The sequence below is a fragment of the Lemur catta genome, chromosome 9 (assembly GCF_020740605.2).
Source record: "Lemur catta isolate mLemCat1 chromosome 9, mLemCat1.pri, whole genome shotgun sequence".
NCBI classification, from domain to species: domain Eukaryota; kingdom Metazoa; phylum Chordata; class Mammalia; order Primates; family Lemuridae; genus Lemur; species Lemur catta.
This window is the reverse complement of record NC_059136.1, coordinates 31,360,461-31,386,366: the sequence shown is the minus strand read 5'-3', so window position 1 is coordinate 31,386,366 and position 25,906 is coordinate 31,360,461. Positions and strand designations below refer to the sequence as shown.

The 25,906-nt window shown below is 54.8% G+C and overlaps 1 protein-coding gene across 5 annotated transcripts in view; it reads right to left on the bottom strand.

Annotated features, from left to right (window-relative positions):
* Nucleotides 1-15,412: 15,412 nt before the first annotated feature.
* The window catches only part of ST3GAL1 (ST3 beta-galactoside alpha-2,3-sialyltransferase 1), a 92,422-nt gene continuing 81,928 nt past the window's right edge, over nucleotides 15,413-25,906 (bottom strand). For all 5 annotated transcript variants that reach the window (XM_045560372.1, XM_045560374.1, XM_045560373.1 and 2 more), the window contains 5 exons: nucleotides 25,462-25,658; nucleotides 24,382-24,561; nucleotides 23,401-23,446; nucleotides 21,969-22,088; nucleotides 15,413-20,115 (listed from right to left, as the gene is read on the bottom strand). In XM_045560372.1, coding sequence (XP_045416328.1) covers nucleotides 19,942-20,115; nucleotides 21,969-22,088; nucleotides 23,401-23,446; nucleotides 24,382-24,561; nucleotides 25,462-25,658 — 717 coding nt within the window. In that variant the 3' untranslated portion in view covers nucleotides 15,413-19,941. The remainder of the gene's footprint in view (nucleotides 20,116-21,968; nucleotides 22,089-23,400; nucleotides 23,447-24,381; nucleotides 24,562-25,461; nucleotides 25,659-25,906) is intronic.

The window sequence follows — 25,906 nt, the reverse complement described above, 5'->3', positions numbered from 1 at the left end:
CCCGAGAGGTGATTTGATGCCAGCGATTAAGACAGCAAAGTGTTTTGTTTCTGCCAAGTTTTTCAGTACTTGGCACACAAGATGCTCAATTAATGTTGGTTTTTAATTCCAAATTCTTCTTTGAACTGCCGGGGAGTGGGAAGGTGAGTAGCAGGCTGGGGTAGGGGTGACGTCAGGATTCCAGAAATATGCATTGGCTCAGCACGTTAGACTCAGCATCTGTATCAAACATCTAGCAATAAAAGTGTTCCTACCAGGAAATTTAATAGAGGAAATTTAATACAGAGAATTAGGTACAATGGTATTGGAAGAGTTGAGTAACCCTACATGTGGGGTTGCCAGAGAAAATACAGACTAGCCAGTTAAATTTGCGTTTCAGGGAAACAACAAATTTTTTTTACTTGTAAGAAATGGGTACAAAATGCTGTATGTCCCATGCAATATTTGGGGATATTTATACTACGAAATGATTTGTTGTTTCTCTGAAATGCAAATTTAAGTGGGCTTCCTGTATTTTTATTTGCTAATTCTGACAGCCTGCCTGATTCACAGGGAGAACTTCCAGGCAGCCTAGGGGTTAGAACAGCAGGAAGCTTCCCTTCCAGGGGCTGCAGGGTGTTAGCGGCCTCCAGGGGCGGAGGCTGCTGGGCAGAGCTGGAACCCCGGCAGGGGCTTCCTGGCAGAGGCTGGGACCAGGGAGGAGCTGTGGCCACTGCAGAGATGTTGCCTGATGCCCTACCTTCCTCCTGCCTTCATCGTCTCTTCCTAGTGCCTCCTGCTGGCTCAACACAGCCAGAAGCCATTGGCCAGTGAGCCCACCATTTGGGCATGTCATACTGAGCGCTAACTCAGGCACTGTCATTAGTCTCAGGGTGCACAGAGGACAAAAGGGACCAGTTATGGCTGTGGGGTGAACTGGCATTCCTATTAGGACCAAGGAGGGACTGGTCTTGTAGAGAGCACGGGGAAGGGCATTAGAGGTAGGGAATAGCCAGGGCAAAGGCACAGAGGAAGGCAGGTACACAGGTGGGAATGACAGTGAGATGTGGGGTACAGTGAGGATGAGATGAGAAAAGGGGGTGATGCTAGCCGCAGAGCCAAGAGAGGTTAGCAAGAGGCACATGTTGTGGGTCTCACTAGGAGCAGGTTTGAAAGGCAGGCAGTTGATTGTGCAGAGCTGATGCCAGCCCCCTCCTGGTAGCAGGGAGGGCAGGAGGAAGGAAGCTGGGAGGAGCAGCTCTCCTGATGCCTGTCTTGGCCCTCGGGTACCACCAGCACGAGCTTCCTCCTCCTCTCCCTTCCCCCTCACCACTCTCAGCCTTTTTTGCTGCTCCTTTGACCCCGTGCCCTCAAATAGCACTGAAACGTGCAGCATGCTGCATTCTGGAACTTCCTAGCCAGGCTTGACTCCATCTAAACATACCTGAACCCCATCCTCAACCCTCCACTCCCTGCCAGGGGCTCAGGAGAGCGTGCTAGCTAGTTGACACAGAGAAGTCCTGGGCGTCTTGACTTACTGAGCTTCTCCTAGGTCAGTTTTGCATTTGAACAAAGACCTCCAAAGTCAAGTGCAGGACTGAGCCCTTGAATAAGTCTCTGTACCTCCCAAAACGTGGAGCTGGCAGCCTCTGCTCCCTAGCTCTCTGCAGGGGTTGTAGGAAGCAAATATGATTGTGGACACTAACGTATAAAAGAAAAATCAGACTCTCTGAACTTGACTCCTACTCCCCTACCCTTCACGCTGGGCTCCAATCCTTCCATTTACACATTTATCCATCCATCCAACTTTTTAAAAAGTGGTGCCCTTTTCCATGCAAACAACCCTTATTTACCACCTACTAGATACCAGGCACGGTGCTGGACACTGAGAACACAAAGAGAACTCACACGTCTCTGACTATGAGCTCCCCATCAAAGGCGGTAGACAGAAAGCAAAGAAGCACTTCTGGTAAGATGAGGGCAGGGGTTGCACTGGGAGCTCTGGAAGCCTGGTAAGGGCTAGGAGTGGTCTGGAGAGAGCAGAAGGTGATTTTCCAGTGGAGCAGGAGGCTGCCCCTATCTCAGACGAGCTAGTGCACAAGCAGGAGCGGAGATAGTCCGTGACAGCCGATGATAGTTCATAACAAACGCTGAGCTCCAGAGCTGGGGGCAGGGTGCTGGCGGGCGGCAGAGGGCCTTTTCCACCACACCTTGGACTTGATGTTGCAGGGGTTTGGGAGCTCTGGGAAGAATCTGACCAGGGGGATAGCCTGATCAGCCCTGCTATTTTAACACCCCCGCTCTCAGCTGTGCCTACGTGCACCAGGACAAGGAGACTCCTGCTATCTACACAATGTGACCCAGAGTGGCTGTGCACTCTGCTTTTTCCACTTTTATTCGGAAAGTTCAGCTGGTAAAGGGAAGCCATGTGTATGTAACGGGAAGTCTGATTTCCAGGACGTGCCATGCAGTCACAGCTCTATTTGTGGAACAATTCCATGGCTCTGATTTCCTTAGAAACTCAAATGAAACCTCCGCCAGCAGACAATGGAAGGGCTCAGTTTCTCTCTTTCACTGTTCCTGGTTCGCACCCTCCCCCTTCTCCCCTCCCCTCCCCGTCTATCCAAAAGGGTTGCTGCTGGGAATGTGTGACCTGTACCCCTGGATAAGGGCTTCTAGAAGGATCCCCACCCATGGGATACAGGACTGGACAGCTGCCCTGAGACCCAGCCTAGCTTGGGCTCCCATCTCCCGAACCTCTGGCCACGGGGCCCAGCAAGGGAGACACTTGGCCTCTGGATTCTCCCCCAAAGCAGGACAGGTAAGGGGTCTGGATCTAAGCTTTCCGCTGTCGCTGAGACCCGGTGAGATTCCGAGCAAGTCTTTTAACCACCCTGGGCCTTGGTTCCCACATCCATGAAAAGGGGTTGTTAGCACATCTCCGTCCACCTCATAGGGGTCATTTTATCTAATGAAAAAATATATGAGAAATATATTTATTTATTGTTTTTTTTTTAAATTGGGGTGAAATTTATATAACATACAGTCAACCATTTGAAAACATTCTACTCAGCAGCATTTAGTACATTCACAATGTGTAGCCACCACCTCTATCTAGTTCCAAAATATTTTCATCAACTCAAAATATGACCCTGTACCCATTAAGCAGTTCTTCCTCGTTCTTGCCAACCCACCACTCACCCACCCACCCCCCTCCCCTGGCAACCACTAATCTGCTTTTTGTCTTCATGGATTTACAAATTACGGGCATTTCATATAAATGGAATCGTGCAACATGTGACCTTTTGCATCTGGCTTCTTTCACTCTCATAATGTTCTCGAGGTTCATCCACACTGTAGTATAAATCAGTACTTCACTCCTTTTATAGATAATTAATATTCCACTGTATGTGCAGTTGGCCTCCATATTCATGTGGCTTACATCTGTGCATTCAACCAACCACAGATCAAAAATATTTTTTAAAAATTGTGCCTGTATTGAGCATGCTCAGACTTTTTTTCTTGTCATTATTCACTAAATAATAACACAATATAACAACTATTTACATAGCATTTACATTGTATTAGGTACTAGTAATCTAGAGATGATTTAAAGTATGTGCGAGGATGTGTCAGGTTACAGTGCACAATACTACGTCATTTTATATCAAGGACGTGAACATCTGCAAATTTTAGTATCCTGAAACCAGTCCTCTATAGATACTGAGAGACAACTGTGTATACCATAATTTGTTTATCCATTCTTGTGCTGATGGACATTTGGGTTGGTTCCACATTTTGGTGTTGTGAATAGTGCTGCTATGAACATTCACGGTCATGTGCTTGAGGACCTGTTTTCTATTATTCGGGGTATACACCTAGGAGCAGAATTGTTGAGTCATCTGAGTAACTCTGAGTTTAACTTCTTCAGGAAACACCACACCGTTTTCCACAGAAGCTGCACAATTTTCCATTACCACCAGCAAGGCACAAAAGTTCTAATTTCTGCACATCCTCTCTAACACTTATTATTTTTCATCTTTTTGATTGTGAAATGTTATCTCAGTGTGGTTTTGATTTGCATTTTCCTAATGACTAATGATATTGAACATCTTTTCATGTGCTTGTTGCCATTTGTAATATCTTCTTTGGAGAAATAGCTGCTCAAGCTCTTTGCCCACTTTTAAATTGGGTTGTTTGATTTTTTGTTGTTGAGTTTAAGGGCTCTTTATATATTCTGGAGACTAGGGATATGATTTGCAAATATTTTCTCCTGTTCTGTAGTTTATCTTTTAAAAGGGCTTATTTTTAATACAAGTTTGAAATAATTCAAAAGAAAACATTATGTATTAGTAGATTTTGCATTTTTTGCATTGCCTCATTTACTGTTTATTCATTATTGATTGATGGATTTAGGACACTAGTTATATTCTATAACAGCAATTGTGCTAAGAGCTTTGCATGCACTTTCTGATTTATTCTGGAGGTAGCGTCATTTATACTATAAAGATGAAGAAACAGAAGAGCAGAAAGGCTTTGCTTGTGTTTTTCTACCTGCCTGAACCCCCTTCTCTGACCTCCTCACTTGGCTAGCTCCTGCTGCCTCCCATCTCCCCGAGCCTCTCTGCCTCTGTCCCCTACCCTTGGCCTGGGCTTAGCAGAGGGAGCCATCCTCTGGGTCCCCAAAGCATACTGCCCCCTCCCTATTAGGCTTGTCTATTGAATTGCAATGTTTCCCCCACTGAGGACCCTTCCAAGCCTCCCACTCCCTGAGGGCCAAGGCCAAGGGCTGCTCTGTTTCATGGTCCCACGCCTGGCACATGGTGGACATTCCATAAAGCACGTCTCCTGGATAAATGTTCTCACTGCTATTCAAATGAGGATCTGGAAATAATGTTTCAGTGTGGAGAACAATGAGTTGTAAATTAACACGCCAATAATATAAAATGCAAAAAATAGACCCGCCCCCATGGCTGCAACTCTGTTAGAATACAGCTGCACATGCGAGGAAGGGAAAGAGGGACCACCTACTGGATTCTTGTCTCTCTCTCCTTCCCTCTTTTTGTTTCCTTATTTTCTTTTTCTTTTTTCTCCTCTCCTCTCCCCTCCCCTCCCTTTCCTTCCTTCTTTCTTTCATCTTTCTCTCTTTCTTTTTTTTCCTCCACAGAGAAAGAGAAATGATCTTGTATTTTCTGTAAGAGATTCCGGTAAGAACTTCTAGAACTTTTAGACTCTTTGGGGATGCCTGAGCGGTTAACAGTGAAGCATTCCAAACTGCCCCTCCATTGCATGACAGAGCTGGCCATCCTCAGACAATTCGGGGCCTACTGCCCACCTGAAGGACATTGAGTCTGGAAGTGCAGAAAGCACTTGACCAAGTCTTTGTGATAAAAAGCCCCAGAGCCAGAACTTGAACTTGTGTCTTTCCATTATAAATCAATTCAGTTCAAAGCAGTTCAGTTCCTCACATGCATTATGCAGTTGAACCAGGCCCTCCACTCACCTGTGGGCACCCAGGGGTGCCTAGGCTGGCTGGGGAGATGCACACCCCTTCTCTAATCCCAATGGCAGTCGGACTGTCTGTAGAGTGGGGAGCAGAGAGGCTGCACACTGGGCCCGGGCTCCCTCATCCTCAGTGTCTAGGGGCTCACAAGCCAGGTATTTGACTTGTCAGAGCCCATCTTTCTCAGTCGCTCCTTGCTGGGCCACTGCTCAACTGAGATGAAGGATGTGAAGAAATTTTTTAATGTGCGTGTTATTAAAATCTACATTCAACCACCATTCTAGGTTTCCTCCCAGTGATGGCACTCAAGGTTCCCCTACCCGCCCTTCTCTGCACCTTCAGTGGCCCCCGTGTTTCTTGGTACAAAGCCCACTTTCCCTAAAAGGTCCTGAGAGACTCAGCTCTTGCCGCCCATGCCCATCCTCCTCACACCCACGCCCTGCTCTCCCACCTCTGGATGCTGCAGTGCTCTGCCCTCTGCCGGGCACTCCCTCCCCCTCCTCCTTGCTTGGCCAATCATCCTTATCCCTCCCATCTGGGCTCAGTGGCCTCTTCCTCCTGGAAGTCCTCCTTGACCTTCCTAGATGGGCTCAGGCCCTGTGCTCCATGGAATTCTGAGCTTCTCCAGATACCCATTGCACTGTCTTCTGATGGCTGCTTGACCATCTCTACTAGGGGAACACAAGGGTTACACCAGGCAGTCACAGAGCATCCTCCCATGAGTGTCACAGTGCTCTGAGATCCATAACCTTGAGTGCCATGAATAAACACAGTCCCAGGCTCTTGTGGGGCATCTGTATCCTCAGGTAAAGCCCAGAGTTACTGTCGTAAGCCTCAGGAAGTTGCAGCCAAGCCTGAGGTGCTCATGTGCAGAGAGGTAGGTGATGGTTGCAGGATGTAAGTCTCCTTCTCAGCCCATAGCCCTCCAGCCTCCTGCCCCCCATCCTTGACCCTGGGCTCTTGTCTATCCAGTCCTAGAGCTGGGCTAGAGCTGGGGCTGGGAAGCACGCAGCCTGTCTTCCCCTCTGCCTCCTCTTGCCAGCCTCCATGGCATCCCGCTACCCCAGATGGACAGATCTGGTCACACATGGGCTCCAGAGAGAAAGCAAGGATGCCAGCCACGCCACCACCCTCTGCTTCTGTGGGAGGCCTCGGAGGCCTCTGGAAGACACCTGGGCAGACATGGTCCTTATCACAGCCCTGTCACACACTGACTCTGTGACTTTGGGCCATTCAGCCTCTGAGCCTCCTTCTTATTTTTCATACCACGAGCAACACCACCGCTGCCACTGCCACCTCCACCACAGCCATAGGCAGAGCTCGTTGTGTACCAGGCACCTGCTTCAAGCCCACTCCCTCACTTAATCCTCACACCGACTGACCCTCTGGGTTCCGCGGCGTTCTATTCCCATCGCCTGAGAGAAGGAACAGCATCCATGGTGCTGCTGTTTACTGAGAGGCCCCCTGCACTGGGCAGGAGACAAGGTGTGAGATCGCGATGGGCGGAAACAGTGACAGAAACCCCAAGGGCGGGCATGGAGAGTGACCTCCTGGATTGTGTGGGTGGACTGAAGTTTGGCGGCAGGCGAGAGAAAGTGGGTTCGAGGTGAGTCCTAGTGGCTTAAGCCATTGAGGGATGAAGGAGGGGCCCTTTCCCGACATGGGAAGGCCTTGGGGATGTCTGGTGATGGCCAGGCTGCCCTACTGGGACTGCAGTGCAGAGTTCCCCGTGCACTTCCTTCTCTATGTGCAGGGCTGACCCTTGGTACCTCACGGCCTTGGTGTAGGATGCGGCAAACAATGCCCTTAGTTGCCATGGCAATTAGAGGTGGTGCATGGGAGTTCCCAGCTCAGTGCATGATGGAGTAGGTGCTCACTGGGCATTCAAGGCTCCTGTTGCTTGGGCTTCTCTTCCAGGCCAGGCAGGTGCCAGGCTCTGGGGATATCAGACCAAATACGAACCGGATCCTGGTCTCTCGGGAGCCCCAGGCTGAGGTTAGAGATGGTGAGCACAGAAATGATTCCTACAGTGTGGGGACCCTTCAGAAGGCCTCTGTGCCCCCCGGGGGAAGTCAGAGAAGGTGTTCTAGAAGGATGACATGGAATCTGGGATTGGAAGGTTGGCCACGCCAAGTAGCATGGAAAGAGGACTTTAAGAAATGCCGACAGCAGATGCTGAGTTGGGCTCTCCGGGAAGGTCACGTAGCTGGGGTGGGGCCTGTGGAATGTGGGCAGGATGGAGGCTGGCTGGGACCAGCTCCTGGCCCTCGGAGGGAGCTCTGTCTTTATTTTTATCCCTTTAGGATTAGATAAAAAATAATGTTGACCAGGATAAGTAAATTCTTGCATATCTACTAAACGTACACACATTGCTTTGTAATTAACCCTTGAAGTGCCCCTTATATGTTTCCTCATTTCATAGCTAAGAATATCAAGTCTAAGTAAAAGTACCCGGATTAATAAGGGATCTTGTTAACAGACTAACAGAGCCTGTATATTTGCCACCATGTCACTGTCCTTTAATAAATGTGCTGAAGACAGATGAATTCCATTGAAACGTAAGTTACAAGAGGGCAGAAGTTTTTATGTTTCGTTCAGTGCCATATCTTCAACCCTGAAACAGTACCTGCACTTAGTATGCACTCAATAAATATTTATTGAATGAATGACATGCTTTGATGGCTTAGCCATCGGTTCTGGTTATCCATTGCTATGTAACAAACTATTCCTAAACTTAGTGACTTTCCTGCAACGGGGACCCAAGGAGCAGGAGCAGGGCAGGGAGGGATGACGGGGAGTGTGGTTGGGACTCTGGTCATTGAAGGGGCCCTAGGACATCGAAGGGAAGCTATTCAGAAGATTTAGATATGGGGACCTGAGTGCGGAGAGAGAGAAAATGGAGTGTGTGTAACTGTGGTTTGAGGGAAGGGGGCCGAGGAGGGAGTCTCAGGCAATCCAGATAGTTGAAGGTGGCTTGGGGGATGAGGAGCCTGCAAGGTGCCTGAGAAGGATTCAGAGCAGAAGGAGGCAAACAAGGACAGAGGAGCTCCATCAGGCTGTAGGAAGACAGCCGGCCCTTCAGTCAGGAAGGCCCTTCCCCTCAATCCCTCTCTATGGTAAACTCCCACTATACCCTCAGCACCCAGTGCAGGGCGACCGCCCTCTCGTCTCTGAGCTGCACTAGCTCTAGCAATGCTTCTTGCTACACTCCTCCACCTGGGTCTGGTCAGTGCTGTTGGCCAAAAGAACCTTCTGGAAGGCCCTGGCATTCCCTGGACTCTGCTGGATCTCTGGTGATGAATCAGCCCACAGGCATTCACCTCCAAAGTGCCTCTGGAGCAAAGCTGAAAGTCCCCTGTCCCCACAGCCTTGGGGAGAGGGGGATGGAGCACGTATAATCATTAGCCAGGACTCATATAGCTTCAGCATGCTTTCTCTCCGGAAGCTTGACCTCTGCTGGGCCAAACACAGCATCAGGTGCCTCGAAGGTACATTTGACAGCTATCTGGGGATACTGCCGGGCAGCCTTGGAGTGCAGGCTCAGAGCCTGACAGCCAGGTTCACATCCAGGGTCCATTGCTGCCGAGCCGTGTGCACCTGGGTGAGGGGGCTCCCTCTCAGAACACTAGCTTTCTCGTCTGCAGAATGTGCCCATCAGTGAGATTCCCTGCCCCCAGGGTTGTGTGAGAAACAGATGCGTGACCTCATGCAAATACCCAGAATGGGTTGGTAGCATGTTAAATACTCAGTGTATGTTACCTTTCATTCTGTTTAAATAGAGTAAATTCCAAAGGGCCACCAGTCAATCAACACCATCTTTATTTGCATGCCTAGTATGTGCCTGGCACCGTTCCAGGTGCTGGGCACCTAGAAAGGGAGAACCAAGGATGTTCCTGGCTTCGATGAACTTCTGTTTGTAACTATGCTCGGAAGTGAGGAATTAGATAAAAAAAAAAAATTGAGACACATGAATATTGTTTAAGCCCTCCAAAGTGCAGATTTGGAAACTGAGGCTCCGGAAGCCAGCACACGCAGCAGCACTGCAGCTGTCTGCGAGAAGGGGGAAGGATTGGACTAAGTAGCAGGATGCGCCCTCTCTTTCCAGATTGCTTTATAGCATCTCCAGAAAGTGGGCCTCCATCCTTTGCCCGTACAACTCCCAGGACAGGGCTCAGGCCCCCCATGCGACAGCAGCCCGGGCTGTGTGGGAGAGTCTGCACTGGGAACAGGCTGTGCAGAATGAGCCAGGCAGAGAACAGTAACAGCCACCAGCAGCCCCACACTTCCCTTTCACACACCGGTCCTCTGGATAATAGAGAGCAGCGGCTGAGCCTGGGTTGGACAGGCTTGATCCCACCACGCTGCAACTCCGGACTCCTGACCCTGGGGTCCCTCTGATGTCTGCCCTGGTCTGTCTGCAACTCACTGAGCCTGCAGCACGGAGCGCTCTGCCCAGGTTCACTCAGGACTAACCAGGGTGGCACCAGCAGGCCTCTGCCCAGCAGCTCCCAGGCCACGGTGTGGTGTCCGCGACATCAAGGACAAGCGTGGGTAGAGACTGTTGGTGGCCCTCAGCTATTCCGGATGCACCACCACACCTTCCAGTTTCCCCTGCAATTCCATCTGGACACTGCAGCTGGCCTGGGCTAGATCTCGAAGGGAAGCGATGGGCACTGGGTCCACATGGAGACAGTTAGGAGCGAGGGGACCGTCTCCATGTCCTCCTCCCCTTGTGCAGCGACCTTGAAGGCCCCGGGCTGAAGTTGAAGTTGGCTGTGTCCCAAGATGAAAAACAGCTGGGAAGCCTGAGCTACCGCACGCAAGGCCCCTGTGGGAGAACCGCCAAGCCCACCAGACTTTGACCCCGCAAGACAGAAACCTTTGTTGTCCTAAGTCACTGCGATTCGGGGGCTTATTTGGTATCGTGACATCGGCCTGCCCCCATCCTGACAGAGGCAGAGTCAGGCCTGGCCTTTAATCCTGGTCTATCCTTATGAACTGTGGGGCCACAGGCAAGTAGCTTTCAGTCTCTGTGGGGGCAACACTATCGAATTCCGGGATGTTGCGAGTATTCCCTGAGAAAATGCGTGTGACGTGCTTGGCAAAGGGGGCCTGCCATCTTTGCTTAGTATATATGATGCCATTTAAAACTCATCTTGCAGATTAAGAAGCTAAGGTTCAAAGAGGTCAGGTTTCCCTCCCCGCTCCCCAGGTCACACAGCTAATAAATCCCAGGAGTGCCAGGGAGAAGGATCAGAGGGGAAGGCCGGTAGAAATTCCAAGGTCTGGAGGCCCAGGCGGGCTGGGGCCAGCTGTTTATGTGGCAGCAGGAAGCCATGTGACGCTGGTCAGACAGCTCACACTCACACTCGCTTGGGGCTTTGATCTTTTCCAACGGGGCCCAGACTTTTTCTCTTGACCTATTTTCTTGGCCGCATAACAGAGATAAAAATCTCCCTATCTGGAAGGTGTTGGCCGTGCCACTAAGGTCAAGTCTTTTTAAGATCTGACCTTACACGTGGCCACATTGTGCCTTTTCTCTTGTGCTTTCAAACTGTGTCTGGGTCCCAACCAAACCCTGCGTTGAAAGAAACGTGGCAGAAAGTGGGTCCGCTGCGCCCTCTGGTGGCCACCGTCACCAGGTGCTCGGGTCGGCGCTCCGGCCAAGGTCTCAATGCACCCTTAGAGGGCTGGCTCTACCGCAGGGAACCAGCCCCTCAACTCCAACGTGCTTTGGTTTGGAGCAAAGCTGTCCCCAAGCCCTTGGGCAGTATGGGACACTTGTAATCTTTACCCCAGACTCAGGAGCCCGTCCTGGCTACACCTCAACTCAACCGCCCTAGGGCTCAGTTTACTGTCTGAATTCTCCTCTAGAAAGAGGAACGCCTCCTGGCAGGATTGCTGCAGGATTAATCGGGATTCACGTAGGTGAAGCACTCAGCCCCTGCTGTCGGCAGCTCGGGAAAGGAAACCGTGCGTGGGCCTTGTTAACAGACTCCCCTTCTGCATGGGTGCTGCACTACCCGGCTGTCTGCTTGTCCCCCCAGTCACTCAGACCTTCTGGTGGCAGAGACCTTGTCTCACCCATCTCTGGGTCTCCAGCCCCCAGTGGCCCTCAGGGCACATTTGTCAAATGAAACATGTATGTAGGGTGCATCAGCTCATCCCAGTCCTGCGAGGCAGGTGAGCCAGGAATCGTCGTTTCTCTTTGCAGAGAGAGTCTGTCTCTGGATCCAAGCCTTCGACTCCCAGGGCCTGTGGGTGCTCCTGATCCAGCCACAGCCTCCTCCTGGGGGGCTTACAAAGGGAAGACATCCCCCAAAGCTTCAGAAAGGCCAGTTCCAATGTCACAAAACACCGGGGGAGGCGTTCTCAGAATGCTCAGGCACTCGCGGGAGCTGTGTCCGGGTGTCTGTGGCTCTGACAAAGCCCCCAGGACATTCAACTGCCCACAGCGACAGGCTCGACGGAAACATCTCCGAGGGCTCAGAAGAGGGTGTTCTGATCCTGTTACTTAGCGTCCTCTGTGCAGGAGGAGCTTGTCACTGTGTCATCACAGGGAGGCCCCCGGCCCCACAGAGGGGCAGGCTGCTTTCCTGACCTGTGGAGCATGCCAGGGGGTCCTGGGGGTCATAAACTACGCCCCCTGACAACAACCTGGCCTACGGTCACTTCTGTCCTGCTCCAACAGCAGTGTGGGGGAGAACTGCACCTTCACTGGCCATGTGGGTGTTTCTGGACCTTTCTGTGCTGCTGGGCCACCTGGCTGCTCCACTTCTCTGTGTTTCCGCCACAGCAACCACAGTCTTGCTGCCTGCATCCCCGCGCTTGCAGCAGACTTTGCAGATCGGTGAGCATGTTTTTACCCAGTGTGTGCCTTGGGTCTCCTTGGAGCTTACGTGCAGCACCTGCTCTCCAGCCCCTGGCTGCTGGCTGCTCACTCACTGCTTCTCCCCATGTCCCCTACATCCCTCGGAGCTGCCCCAGCGTGGAGACCGTGCTCAGACACCAGTGCCCGGGCTGCCCTGCCTTCCAGCCCCCAGCGGTTTCTGTGAGGACTGTGTCCTGCCACCTTCAGGTCTCTGCTCACCGGGTCTGCGTCCCCCGCCTTTCCTCCCTTGCTACCCAGCTTCCATAGGTGCACGCTCCCTGCAGCGTGTCCCTTCCCAGGCTCCCCCAGCACACCCCCTGCAGGCCAGCAGTCCACCTCCATCCCTGCACCCTGCACAGCTGGGGCGCCTCTAAATTCATTCCCCAGCCTCAGCTGAGCCCTGTGCCCGGCCACCAGCTGCCTCTGTCCTCACAGCTCGCTCCAATTACCCACGCGAAGACTGTCCCCAATTGTTCCCTGCTTCCTCCCTCCTCCTCCTTCTCCTCACCTGCAGGTCACCTCTACCCCACCCCTCCCCCCACCCATGGGGAAATCGAAGCTGTCAGATGGCAACAACCTCACCCTCCTGCCACCAAAGCTGTCTGCCCTCGTGTCTCCAAGTGGCCCCTCACCGTCTGCTTGTGATGGAGGTGGGGGTCCCTCCTGTCTCTTTCCCCTTTGGGGCCCTCCTCCTCCTCTCTCCTGCAGCATCCCCTGCCTTCCTCCCTCCACTGGCTCCTGGCAGTGGCGGAGGCTGCCCTAGTCCTCCCCCTCCACATGCTGGTCTCGGGGACTCCAGTGATCCCAGCCTAGTTTTCACCCCATCCCCCAGCAAGCCCACTCTCTGCTCCCACCCAGGCCATGTCTCAGACGGCTTCTGTGCCTTAGTGAGGGGTGGGCCTCTGAGTACACACACACACACACACACACACACATACACACACACAATTTCTTTTTGTGACGTGAGGACCGTTAGTGACTCCTGCTGTGAATAAGCCAACTGCCAAAGGCTCCCAGAGGACAAACAGGGAGCTCCCATGGGGCCACCTAGCCCTTGCCAGGTGACCCTGCGGTCCTGCAGGACGGCCACATTGCAAAGCTGCTCACTCACACCCGGGGCAAAGCGGAACCTGAGGCTCATCCCTAAACGCCAGCGGAAGTCAGTAACGAAGAAGAAAGGAAGAGAAAACGAGAGCCCACCTGGAAGACACTAACGATGGCTGAATGTACAGAACAGAACGGGCTGACGAGCCACTCCGCTCGCCTTTGCATCCCCGGCGCATTTAAACATCCTTTAGAAGAAGGAAGGAAACTGTTGCAGAAAGCTCCTACTCAGGAACTGCTCCTTAGTCCGTCTGCTCTTTGCTGCTGATTAGGCACGTGGGGAGAGTGGCCTGAGTGGCGTTCCTAGGACTTCCCCAGGGTCCCCAGGACCAAGCCCCCAGCGTCTGCTTGGAGGAGGGGTGCGGCGGGGTGCAGAGCAGGTGGGCCTTGGCTCTGGCCCCTGGACCCGGGCAGGTGCTGGGGCATCCTGAATGCCTTTAGATCCTCAGGGCTCTCTGAGGAGGCACCTTGCAGGGGCTCTGGCCTGAGACGAGGGGGTGACACACAGGGGCAGGGTGGCTGGGCACTTGGAGCCCCAGGAGCTGTGCCTGGGGGCCGCTTGTGGTGTGGTGCCACCTCGTGGCCGCCTGACCACATTGCGGCTGCAATGTGAGGCCAACCGGGAGAGAATTTGGGAGCGCTAGCTCTCCCATGGAATGGAGGGCAGCGTGTTGACAGTAGATGAGAGCAGGGCCGTCTCAGGGACGTGGGGCACGGAGAAAGGGAACTGTGGAGGTGAAGAAACCACGTGGAGGAGGGGCAGAGGCAACACGAAGGCCCAGGCAGTGGGGCAGGAGGCAGGACAGAGGTGGCTGGAAGGGGGGGAGGGAGTAAGAATCACACTGGGTTCCCCACCGGAGCCTCATTGTTCATTTCAATGTTGCTGAGAGCGCCTCTGCTCACGTGTTTGATTTAATAATAGCTAACGTGTTGGAGGCTTACTCTGCGTCAGGCTTTCGTAAGCCCTTTGCATGTGTTAACTCATTTAGTCCTCGACGTGTTTCTATGCAGTCATTACGTCATCCCAACCTTTTCCATAAGGAGATCAGACACAGGGACGTTGAGTAACTTGCTTAAACTCACACAGCTAATGAGCAGGGTTTGGGCAGCCGGACTCCAGGGCACCTGCGTGACTCTGCACCATCCCGCCTCGGGGGCTGCCTTCGGAGGGTCACCAGAGACAAACGTCTCTGGTTGGGAGGCAGCAGGGCAGACAGGACCCCCAGATCTAGAGAGTGAAGCCCACTTCGGTCTCCTGCACCCTTGTCCTCACCCATCCCCAGCCTGCAGGGCTGCTGTGAGAATTCAAGATCATGCCCAGGGAGGTGTTGTACAGACTGTAAAGTGCTGCACCAATTGGGAGGTGTCATCACTGTTTACACCATTTTTACATTATAGAGTCCCAGTAATGGGTTTCTGGATCCATTAAAAACCAAAACAAACAAAACCCCCAACTGGAAATCAGTGCCAACTTTGGGCCAGACTTGTGTCTATCCCTGGGTGTGCCCGACTCTGTTGGGGGAGGACAGACACCAGCCCAGGCCACAGTAGGCCCTGGCCAAGCCAATCTCACTCAGCAAACGTCCAGGCAGCTGGTGTGTATCTACTGGGGCCTCTGGAGATGCTTTTGTTTTTCATCTCACACCCACTGAGGGCCCTTATTGTCACGCCCATTTGACAGATGAGGCAGCCGAGGTTCAGAGGTCAGGTGACTCACCAGTCACCCAGCAGGGAACAGCACAGCTGGGTTTGAGAAGAGGCCTCTCCAAGGCCTACACTAAGGCTCCTCTCTGCCTCCTGAGCCTCTGGGCATTGGTGTGGGGGCGCCAGCCCAGGGGACCCCCTGGAGATGAAGTGTTGAGCCATTTCAGGACGGAAAACATCTCTTGAATGGAAGCAGCAAGAGAGAGGCAGCACTAACGCACGGCCCTTGTAGAAAACAGCACACCCACCCAAACGATAAAATAGCTCTTTTTTAATTCACTTTGATTCAGGTCATTGGAAATATTCAACAATAAATAAAACAGACCAGGGGCTGAGGAAAGTAGACTCCTGCTACGGTCATCCAAATGCACCCAGATCAACGCTCGGCTGCGGAACGGAGAGAGGCGAGTGGGAACAGAAAGCAAATTTTAAAACACCAACAACCAAACACACAAGTCTGCAAAGAGGAGAAAGTGCTCAAGAAACTTTGGCTTTGAAGGGAATTCGGGGAAGTGCTAAAGCGATTGTACAGGAGGAAGGGAATGAACCCGCCACCACTCGACGGGGAGGGGTCCCTGACTCAGACGGGGATTAAAGCTGACGTCCCAGCTCTGGACCGGCAACTGCCGGATGGCAGTTTTAGGACAGAAGCTGCGTGCCGGTGCCGGGTTCCACACCAGCGCGGATGAGCCGGTGGGCTCTGGCAGGCGGAACGGGAGGTGCGGAGCAGGCTGGCTGCCTGTGGGAATTCAGTGCCGTTTTGGTGAGAAAGTAAGAGCTGCTAATGCCCTGACCCCGACACGCCGTGAGGTGCTGCTTGTCCTGACTCTGGTTTTCCTCCTCCCTCTCCTTCTCTTTGCGGTGTCAGGTGGCACCCAGGGGCGCAAGAGCTGGTGCTTTCAGGCAAACAAGAGGACAGTTGACTCTATCTCAGAACTGCCTGGCCCAGCCCACAGGACAGGATGAGGCTGGTGGCACGTGGCCAGGTTTGCGGCAACCCAGACGTCCACCATGAACACAGTGACGTCCCCGAGCTCTTCAGAGGGGCGAGGACAGTAGCCGGCTCCCGATGGCACATGGCAGGCGTCCAGATGTCTCTAGCTGGACACTGGCCACCCTGGGCTTGGGCTTCCCTGCGGGAAGTATTTTTGATCATAACCAGGCGAGGGAGAGTGGGTTTCTGGGTTTCCACCTTGCTTGTTGTCAGGCTAGCTTGAAGAGGACACTTAAACAAATAACCCAGCTCTCATGCAGCAAACCATGTGGGCTGGGATTAGTGGGAAAAGCCAGGTACAAGAAAATAAAACGTAGAACATTAGGAAACCAGACGAGGTGGAGGCGGCAGCTGAGATCTGAGTGATTCTGGCACGGAAGGGCCCGCGGAGAGGCGCGGTGGATGCTGCCTCTGCTGCGATTCACGGTCAGGCTTGGCCTCTAGCGCCCCCTTCTGGCCACAGCAGAGAATGCGATTCCATAAAAGAACCACTGCCTTCCCCACCTTGTCTGGTTTCCCTATTTTTTGTTTTACGAACTCAGTTTTCCTCCCGGATTCTGATGTGAAGCCAGAGGTTAAAAACCTTCCCTCCCTTCTCCTGTAACAGTTGGGAGAGGGCAGGGGAAGGGCATGTGGTTCCAGCTCTAGAGTATCCACCTCCTGGCTTGCTGCTGGGGGAACCGCGGAGGCTGGGATGTTGCTGAGATCTCATGGGCCAGGCTCATCAGCCCCTGCCTTTTTTGCAGCTTCAGGCTCAGCGCTGTGTGCTACAGGCGGGGACTCCTCTGCTCCCTGCCTACAGCCCAGGACTGGTCTCCAAGGGGATCTCTGTCTGCAGAGTGGACAGAGCCCTGGGCTGGGATTCAGGGGCCAGAGGGAGCACCCTGCCATTGCCTGCCCAGCATGGGTCCTTCTTGTTTTCCTGCTGACAGCACAACCAGTGACCTTTGGGAAATACTCTTGTCTGGTTCTCAGCCACCTTCACCCCAGGCCTGGGTTCCAAATGGCTTGCATCAATTGGTTCATTTAATTCTAGCCACAACGACTGGCTTTTATTCGGGTAAGTACCCACTGCTAAGCCAGCAAGACACAAGAGAGTCCGCTAGGCTATGGGAAAGAGAAATGCCATCTCCTCTGCTGGAGGGTTACGGCATGAGAAGGCAGAGACAAGAGCTTGCCCACCAGGGTGGCCTGCGGGTGGAGCTCGGCGCTGAGAGAGCAGAGCAGACCCCTACATGATGGTTACACTTTTTCAAGATGCTGGCTGGAGTCTCGCTGGGAAAGCCCACCTCTGGACAATTTAAACGTGGAGCCAATAACACCCTATTTTTGCTCAAACTCTGACTTGTGCTGGTATAATCAGATTACTATTGCAAGTCACTTCCCTACTCTGGGCCATGCTTTTCTCAGTGTAAAATGAGAGCTAACGTGGTCGACTAGAAGGTATCCCCCAGCTTGAACATCCTAGTGGGAGGAAGAAGAGCAGACCCGGCCCAGACAGCCACCCATGCAGCAGCCAGCTCAGGCACAGACACTTCGTCCCTTGGGGGGACCTGTTCTTCATCAGTAAAACCCAAAGCAGACTGCTCTACTGAACCTGTCATCATCCCCAAACAGACTCAGCTTGCAGAGAAGGGGAAGAGTTCCAGAGTCACCACGGAGCTCTGTATCAGCATCCATGTGACTCAGTTTGTCCCTGGGACTAATCAGCCACCCACGGACATTTGCTGAGTCTTCCACGTCAAGCAGGGCTGTGAGCCTCGGAGGGGTATGACCTCAGAGTGACAACTCGCAGCAACACACCAGCCGGTATCAGTCAAGGAAGTCTTCCATTTGGGAGGCTTTTAAAGCTGAAACAGGTTTGTTTGTTTGTTTGTTTAGCACTTCCTGGATTCTGAATATGTAAGAAAGTAATGAAACCTATGGAAATGTTCCCCAGAAACATGCTCATATGCACAGAATTCAGGGAAAGAAAAAAAAAAATTGGGCATGCAATTTTGGGGGACTCTTGTGAATGGCATGAAGCCATCCGTGACCTCTGACTGAGGCCCCTGAGCCAGCATAATTCCTCCCACCCAGAGTGCAGAGGGGGATTCTGAGCCGGGAGGAGTGGGTCACTTGATTTCTGAGAATGCATTCTAAAAGGTCACACCTCCCCAAAGCAGCAGTGGCCTTTTAGGAAATGTTTTCAATAGGAAAAGTGGTTTTTCTGATGAAGCCTCAGAGCTGCAGCCTACAATCACTGTCCTCCTCTGCCTGCCCCACTCCCCACCCAGCTGCAATGAGGTTTCACTGAGTTTGGGACACTCCCAGTCTGAGAACGATGCCAAATCCACAAGGAGGAGGAAGGAAGCTGGGCTGGAAAGGGAGGGCAGGGCAGCCACTCCACAAGTCACCAAGGACCGACACCACAGGATCTGCCCATCCGCCGGCCCCGAGCCCTGGATACTCCCAACATCCCAAGTCCAAGAATTCCTACAAGCCTCCCTTTCAGCACCCCTTCCCCTGCTGCTGGGTTCGGCAATAGCAAGCTTAATTAAAACCCCAGGGCCAGCAACAGAGCCAGGGTACACACAATGTCAGTTGAATTAAAAAGAAAATAAATCAATAAATAATCAGGAAGGCTGAGGAGAAAGAGGGTAGCTGGAGAGTGAGAAGATGAGGTAAGTGCAGCCACCATTGTTGGAGGCCCCCAACCAACCCCGGACACCCCAGAGGTGGCCAGCAGGGACGTGGCCCAGAGCTCAGGCCCCTGGGAAAAATGCCGTCGGAAGCCCCCTGTGTGGCCTTGGAGGTTCCAGACACCAAATCCAACAGTCTAAGAAAATAAGAGAGTATTCCCCGGCTGATGTGCCCCTGGGTGGCTCTGAGTGTCATCTGAGCTTTATTCCCAATTGGGCGCCGTCTCAGGAATCTAGAAAAGACGTTCCCAGCTCTGGAGCAGGGGTGGGCCGTTGGTGGGGGCCCCCTTTCCCGAGCAGGAGCTTTTGCCTCATTTCAGCCAATGCGTGCATTTCTTCCCCAGACACAAAGGCACATGGAAGTAGGCAGAGCTGCTCTTGGCCACGATCATAACCACGGAGATTGATTGCTCAGGGGGACATCTGCTTGGGAAGAGGCATCTGCAGGAGGGAGAAACATGCTGCCAAGTTTCCATGATGATCTTGGGGGTGGGAAGTCTCTCCTGGCCATGATAAATGAACTCTGGGAAGGAAGGGATGACAGGGTTATCACACCGAGTGAGAGGCCAGGCTTCGTGCAAAGAAAGGGCCACACTGTGCCCCCAGCACCTGCGTGGCCCGACGTGGCTCTGTCCTGGAGGTAATCATCACTCAGAAACATCCCAGCGACAATCGGAGCTGGAGAGTCAGCTCTGGAACCCTGGGCAGCAGCAAGTCTCTCCCCCCATCTTTCCTGGGAAGCCTCTTGTCAATTAGAATACGGGCGTCTCCAGATTCGGCCCCCCCAACCCCGCCCTAGAAGCCAAAATGATTTTAGTGTTTGGAGACTGAAGCTTTCCCAGCGTCTCCCCAGCCCTGGGACAGCAGCGGGAGGAAACTCTCCCCACCCGAGACGGGTTCTGAAACGGGCTCTGCAGTCGTGGTGGAGCTCGGCGACCTTGCTGAGTGGAGGCTGCCGAAGGCTGGGGAGCAAGAGGCTGCAGGAGGCACCTGGGCACACCGCTGGGGCCGGCCCTCGGAGCTCCTGGACGGGACGGCTCCGGCGAGATGCTGGAGCTGGAATCCAGAGGCGTGATGGCGCGTCCATCCCAAACCCTTCCCGGCGTCATCTCCCCTTGAAGATCCGGATTTTGTTGATGGATGCCAAGGTGGCCGTCACGTTGGACTCAAAGTCTGCATCATGCACCCCTGTCTTGCGAAAAGCCCCTGCTGACGGGTTGTTCTCCCAGTAGTGGTGCCAGTTCCCTTTGCTGTCTGCCCCGAAGCCATACAGGTCTACCTGTGAGGGCAAAGCAAAGGTGAGAACCGGACGCAGGGCTGCAGGTGGCACCTCTAGGAAAGGGAGCCTGCAGGTAATCCTGGAATCCCGTGCGACAGTAAACGCCACTTCCAAGGACACAGGAAATCCCTTCTCTAGGTTCCTGGAACTCTCAGGGGCTTGGTGAAGCAAAAGCAAGTTAAGTGAAACTCAAGTCCAATGCCGGGAGGCCCCCTGGGAGGTTAGGGTATGCGGGTGGTCCTCGTGAGGCCGGGTCTCACCTCTGCGGCAAGTGCAACCTGTTCTCCAAGGCTCGAGGAGCCACAGAAGGCAGGCATGGGAAGGAGGGAGTGCAGCGGAGAGCAGGGCTTTGCAGCCCAGCAAACTGCCCAACCCCAGCTCTGCCACTTGCATGGTGCCCTGGGCACGTCAAGTCACTTCTCTGAGCCTTACTTTCCTCATCTGGGAAACAGGACCAAGAATCGCAATGACAAAAAGGCAGCTGGTAGGTGTGGACCCTTTCTTCCCTGAGCCCAGCAGCCATCTGGTCCAGGGGCCTTTCACACGTGTGACAAGCACTGACTGAGCACTTACTCTGTGCCAGGCACTGTGCTGGACATATCAAAGTCCAGGCAGACCTTCCTCGGGTGCCACCTCGGTAGGTGCTGAGGAAATTAGGGACACACAAGTCAGATCTCAGCCTTGGAGCTTACACTTTATGGCAGGCATCGGCTGAGCGGTCCCTGGAGGCACAAGGGCTAAGTTCAGGGCTCCCTCAGCACAGAGGAGGGAGGGGCTGGTGCCTCGAGAGGAAGCTCTTCCCAGGAGGTGACAATTCAGTTGTGTCTTAGAAAATGAGTAGAAGAGGACCAGGGAGGGACACTTGGAGGGGCTTTCAGGGAGAGGACACGCTGCCCGGGCTGTGGTGTGGAGGACAGACTTGAGGGGTGGGGACAGAGCAGGAGCAGGAGACAGCTCCGTGCCACATGCAGCTTCCTCAGTGAATGCACCACGGACAGAGGCCCACCCCGGAGCAGGGACATTACGGTTGGACAGGATGAAGACATGGAAGTAATATTTCTGAGGGAGGACCCCAAGGGAGGGTGAGACACCAACCAAGGCCAAGAGCGTGGACATGCCTTGCAGTGCCCTAGATCCCTTCCTGGGATTTCCAACTGTGAGCCAGGTGGGGTGGGGCTGGCATGGGCCAGGTGTGACAAGAAGGGACACCTGAATGCCCTGCCTGAACCCAGGGCCAGGAAGGAAGTGGGGGGCGGTGTGGCCCACCCTCCTGCTCCCCTCCCCAGGGCGGCAGCAAGCCTCCCTGAGCACTGATGGAAACCGGCACCCAGCCCAGGGCAGGAGGCCCGTCTCCGAGGGGAAATGCACGCTTCTCGAGCTCACTGGCTCCCAACCTCCGTGGATCGTGGGACCCCCTGGTGCCTGGTTCCCAGACATTCTGGTGACATGGGGCTGGGGTGTGGCCTGGGTGCTGCAGCTGAGCCCCACAGATGATTCCAATGGGCAACTGAGACTGAGAACTGTGGCCTTAGACAACTTCCCATTTGGAATCCGCGCCTTTGTTCTGCGGCCACGTCTGAGCTCCCACCACCCATCCGTCCTGGTTCTGTCGTGGGCACTTGCACAGAACGTGCAGAACTCGTGCTCCTGAGAGTTTTCTCATGGAGCACTGTCACCTGCTAAAACACCCCGGGAGACAGGCTTCACAGGCCCCATCACAGAGATAGAGAGTCTGGGCTTCCGGAAGAGATGGGCTGGCCTGCCTGCCCACCCTCTCCCCCGCCTCTCCCGGGAACATGGACGGGCAGCCCCGTCTTCCAGGCAGCCTGGCGGGCAGGGGGAGGGTGACGTACCTCGTCACAGACGTGCATGGAGAAGATGACGGAGAGGATGCCGGTGGACGGGTACCGCCCGTGGCCCTGCAGCCAGTTGTCGAAGACGTACTTGATGAAGGCCGGGTGGTAGATCAGGATCTGCGGGGAGGGGAGGGCGTGGCCCTCAGTGAATTCTGGTGGGCGAAGGACACGGAGCACCTATCAGGTGCCACACACTGTCGTGGCCCTGGGGACACAGTCATGGACCTGAAAAACACCCTGCCGTCGTGGGCTCCCATGCTGGTGGGAAGAGATGGGCACGGCTCCCACCGCTGAGACGGGGTGCTGACGGGGACACGCGGTGTGGGAGGAATGGAGCAGACGAGACCCCAAGGACTGAGAGAAAACTGCCTGAGGTGAGGCTCAAACAAAAATCCAAGGAGGCCGGGCAGTGGGACGTAAGGCCACTCAGGACAAGGGGCTCCAGAGAACAACACTGTGGCACTGCACGAAACACACAGAGCCACCCAGTCTAGCCGGCACTGGCTGAAATCACTGTGGATCCTAGGTTTCCCTCTCCTCGTCTTACAGATGAGAGAACCGAGATTCAGAGAGGTGAAGTGACATGCTCAGTGTCACACAGCCAACAGTGGCCAAACTGGGAGGGGTCCCGGTGTCAGGCTTGGTCTTGGTTCCACCACCGAAGGCTGCCTCCGGGACAGTGTCAGGGACTTCTCAGGCAGTGGCGGCCAAGCCACACTCCAGCCCCAAGGAATGGACTGGAAGGGTGACTTAGCAGATTTCTCATGAACCAACATGCTGCCGTCTCTGGGAGGCCCCCTTCCACCAGCCCCACCCTATAAGACACACCTGGGGCTGCTTCTCTGTGGTGGCGGGCAGCGTGGCCCAGTGCAAAGGGCACGGCGCTGGAGGCACACGGAAACCTCGGTTCTAGCCGTCATGGATGAGCTGTGTGTCCCTGGGCTTGTTACCTGACCTCTCTGAACCTAATTCTCACAGTGCAAAGGGCCAGTAAGGTGGGCACTTCACCTCCCTCCTGCTCTTCGCCCATCTCTTGGCCAACCCATATCAGGGACCCACTGGGGAAGACAAAGGCAGGAAAGACATGGAGAGACACTCAGGCCACACAGGGACAATTCTCCGACTGCCGCATGCAGTGGCGTCCCTGGAGACCTGTTAAAACCCAGACTGCCGGGCATCCCCCCCGGTTTCTGATTCAGCAGGTGGGGGTGGGCCGGAGGACGTGCATCTGTGACAAGCCCCCTGGTGATGCTGCTGGTCTGGGGACCCCACTTTGAGAACCTCTCCCAGTGTGTGACCTCTTCCCGCCCTCTCCCCAGCAGGGAAGCTAAGTGGCAGCTGCCGTCCCCCACCTGCCTGGAGGCCTCTCCTGGCAGAGCTGTAGGAACGGAACTGAGCTTAGAGCTAAAGGGGCCTGAGCTCCTCTCACCTTATCCTGTTTCACCTTGATCTTCGTGGGGACGGGGACATAGGTGCTGCAGTTGGAGAAAGAAAAGTTGGTTAATGGGGGTGGGGGAGGGGCACCTGTTTCACCTTGATCTTCGTGGGGACGGGGACATAGGTGCTGCAGTTGGAGAAAGACAAGTTGGTTAATGGGGGTGGGGGAGGGGCACCTGGGCACGCAGCTCTGGGAGGCAGGTGTGGCCTTGACCTCTCCGGATGCTTCCCCTGCGCTGCCAGTCTGGCCCAGGGCAGCCCCATCACAGACAGCAGAGGGCGATCTCGGCTCGTTGGAGGAGCGCTGCTGTCATGCCCTCACTTCCCTAAAGGCTTGGGTGGGGACCTGCTCCCAGCACAGCCTGAAGGAGTGGTGGGGCCCGTGAGGCCCCCAGTGTCCCCAGCACACAGCCTCAGCCTCAGCCTCCATGCTGGTGCTGACCCCACCTGCACTGGGCCTCCTTCCCCTGCCCAGGGCTGTGCCTGAGGGTCCCGCCCTGCCGTCTCCTGCACCTGGAGTCCCTGGGCCAGCTCTGCACCCCGGAAGCCTGGCCTAAGACAAGGGGCCCGTGGAAACCTGGGAACCGCAGTCACTTGACCTCGGGAAGAGTCAGGGACTTAGGGATTGGAGCCAAGTGGGAGCACAGGCCGTGCCCAGTTCAGCCTGGGGCAAGCGGCTTGGCCAAGCCTCAGTTTCCTCACTGGGAGAAGGGAGCTAACGGTAGTGGCCACTGTGAGGCTTAAATGCCATGACACGTGCCCAGTGCGGGCTCAGAGCACTGGAGGCCTCACCGTCAAGGAAGCAGCGAGGCCAACCACAGCCCCGCGCTCAGCGCCGCCCTGGCCTTGGGGGCGGCAGGCTGCACTGTGCTCCCCGGCCTCCCGGTGCAGTGTCACCCTGCAACTGGCCGGGTGGGGGACGGGGGTGCCCACTGGCCTGGGGAGGGCGGCGAGGCGGCTCGGAGGGACTCACTGGGAGATGGTGCCCGTGGTGGTGGCGCTCACCACCCACTCCAAGTCCAAGGTCTTGAAGGGGACCAGCACCATGCTGACGTTCTCCCCCAGCTCCCGGAAGCTCTCGGGGTACACCAGGTGGTGGGTGGTCTTGCTCCCGACATCGGCCTCAAACCCCGCCGTGGGCGCCCTGTTCATCCTGGGAGGAGAAGGGAGAGAAAGCTGCGCCGTGTGGCTTGGGCACCGTTCCTGGACAGCTTCAGCTCCACACGCCTGCGGTGCGACCTCGGGGCAGTCACCCCCTCCCCGGGGCCTCGTTTTCCTCATCTGTAAAATGGGGACCACTAAGATGCAGCTCAAAGGCTTTGGCGATTTCCTTCTCTTCTTCATGTGAGTCTAACCGTCACCGCCATCGGCCACCTGTCGTGTAGAGTCGTGTCCAGCGGGCATGTGACAGTCCCTCCCCATGGGCAAGGAAACCCAGCTCTGCCCCCCACCCCACTGACATCCCCACTGGACACCGGGTGCAGTGAGGCTGCGAGAGGCCAGCTGAGTGGTCTGAGGACTAAAGTCAGAGATCACAGAAACGAGAGACCATTCTAGAAGGTTGCTGGGATGGGCTGCCCCACCCCTGCATTGCTCCTCGTCCTGGGGCACTTGTGAGTGGTGTGGTGGGAACTACGAGACTCAGGGCACCTTCCAGGAATATCTGTTGACGGGAAAATACATTTTACATGAAAAGCATACGTGGTTCTATCGTGGCCTGGATGGCCAAAGGCGATGAACGTTAAGGACCAAACAAGCGTCTGCCCATCAGTCTTGCCCTCTCCCAGCCTCCCCGTGCCATGCTTGAGGCCCGCTGTGTATGGTTTCTTCTCTGCATCCAGAGAGGCCTTTCTAGTCCATCCCATCCTGCAATGCAGAGATGGGGAAACTGAGGCAAGGAGGTGCCACGCGCGGCCTGGGGTCCCTGGGTGTGTCCAGAGACACCAGGACTGAAACCGTGACCTTCTGACCATGAGCCAAAGTGCTGCCTCTAGCTCCAAGAGGCCCCTTCGGAGCCGTGTGGTGGGCTTGGGGTGAGGGTCCCAGCACCCACCTGAGCACAAAGTCGTGACTGTCTATCTCCGACCCGTATGAGGACTCCTTCAGGTTGCCCGAGTTGCCCACGACAGCACAGCGCCGGCAGCCCACAGACCGCTTCTCCAGCACAGGGTCCACATTCCCAGGCACGATTCTGAACAGCTCTTTGATGGTGTCATTCAAGTTATTGGGCTTCTTCTCCCGCTGGAGCCTCTGTGGGCAGAGGATGGAAGGAGGTCAGCCTCGCTGGGCTGCCCTGGCTGGCGGGCCCGGCTTCCTGTGGGTTACTGACTGGGGCCTCCCATGTGCCCTTCTTTCTGCTGGGCACTGGGCTGCTCAGATACAGCTGCCCCACCCCGTCCTCCGGGGAGCCCAGGTGCTACTCAGGGAGGAAAGAGACCATTCATGCAGGCTGCAAATGTTTACTGAGCACCTACTACATGCTAGGCACTGCTGCAGCC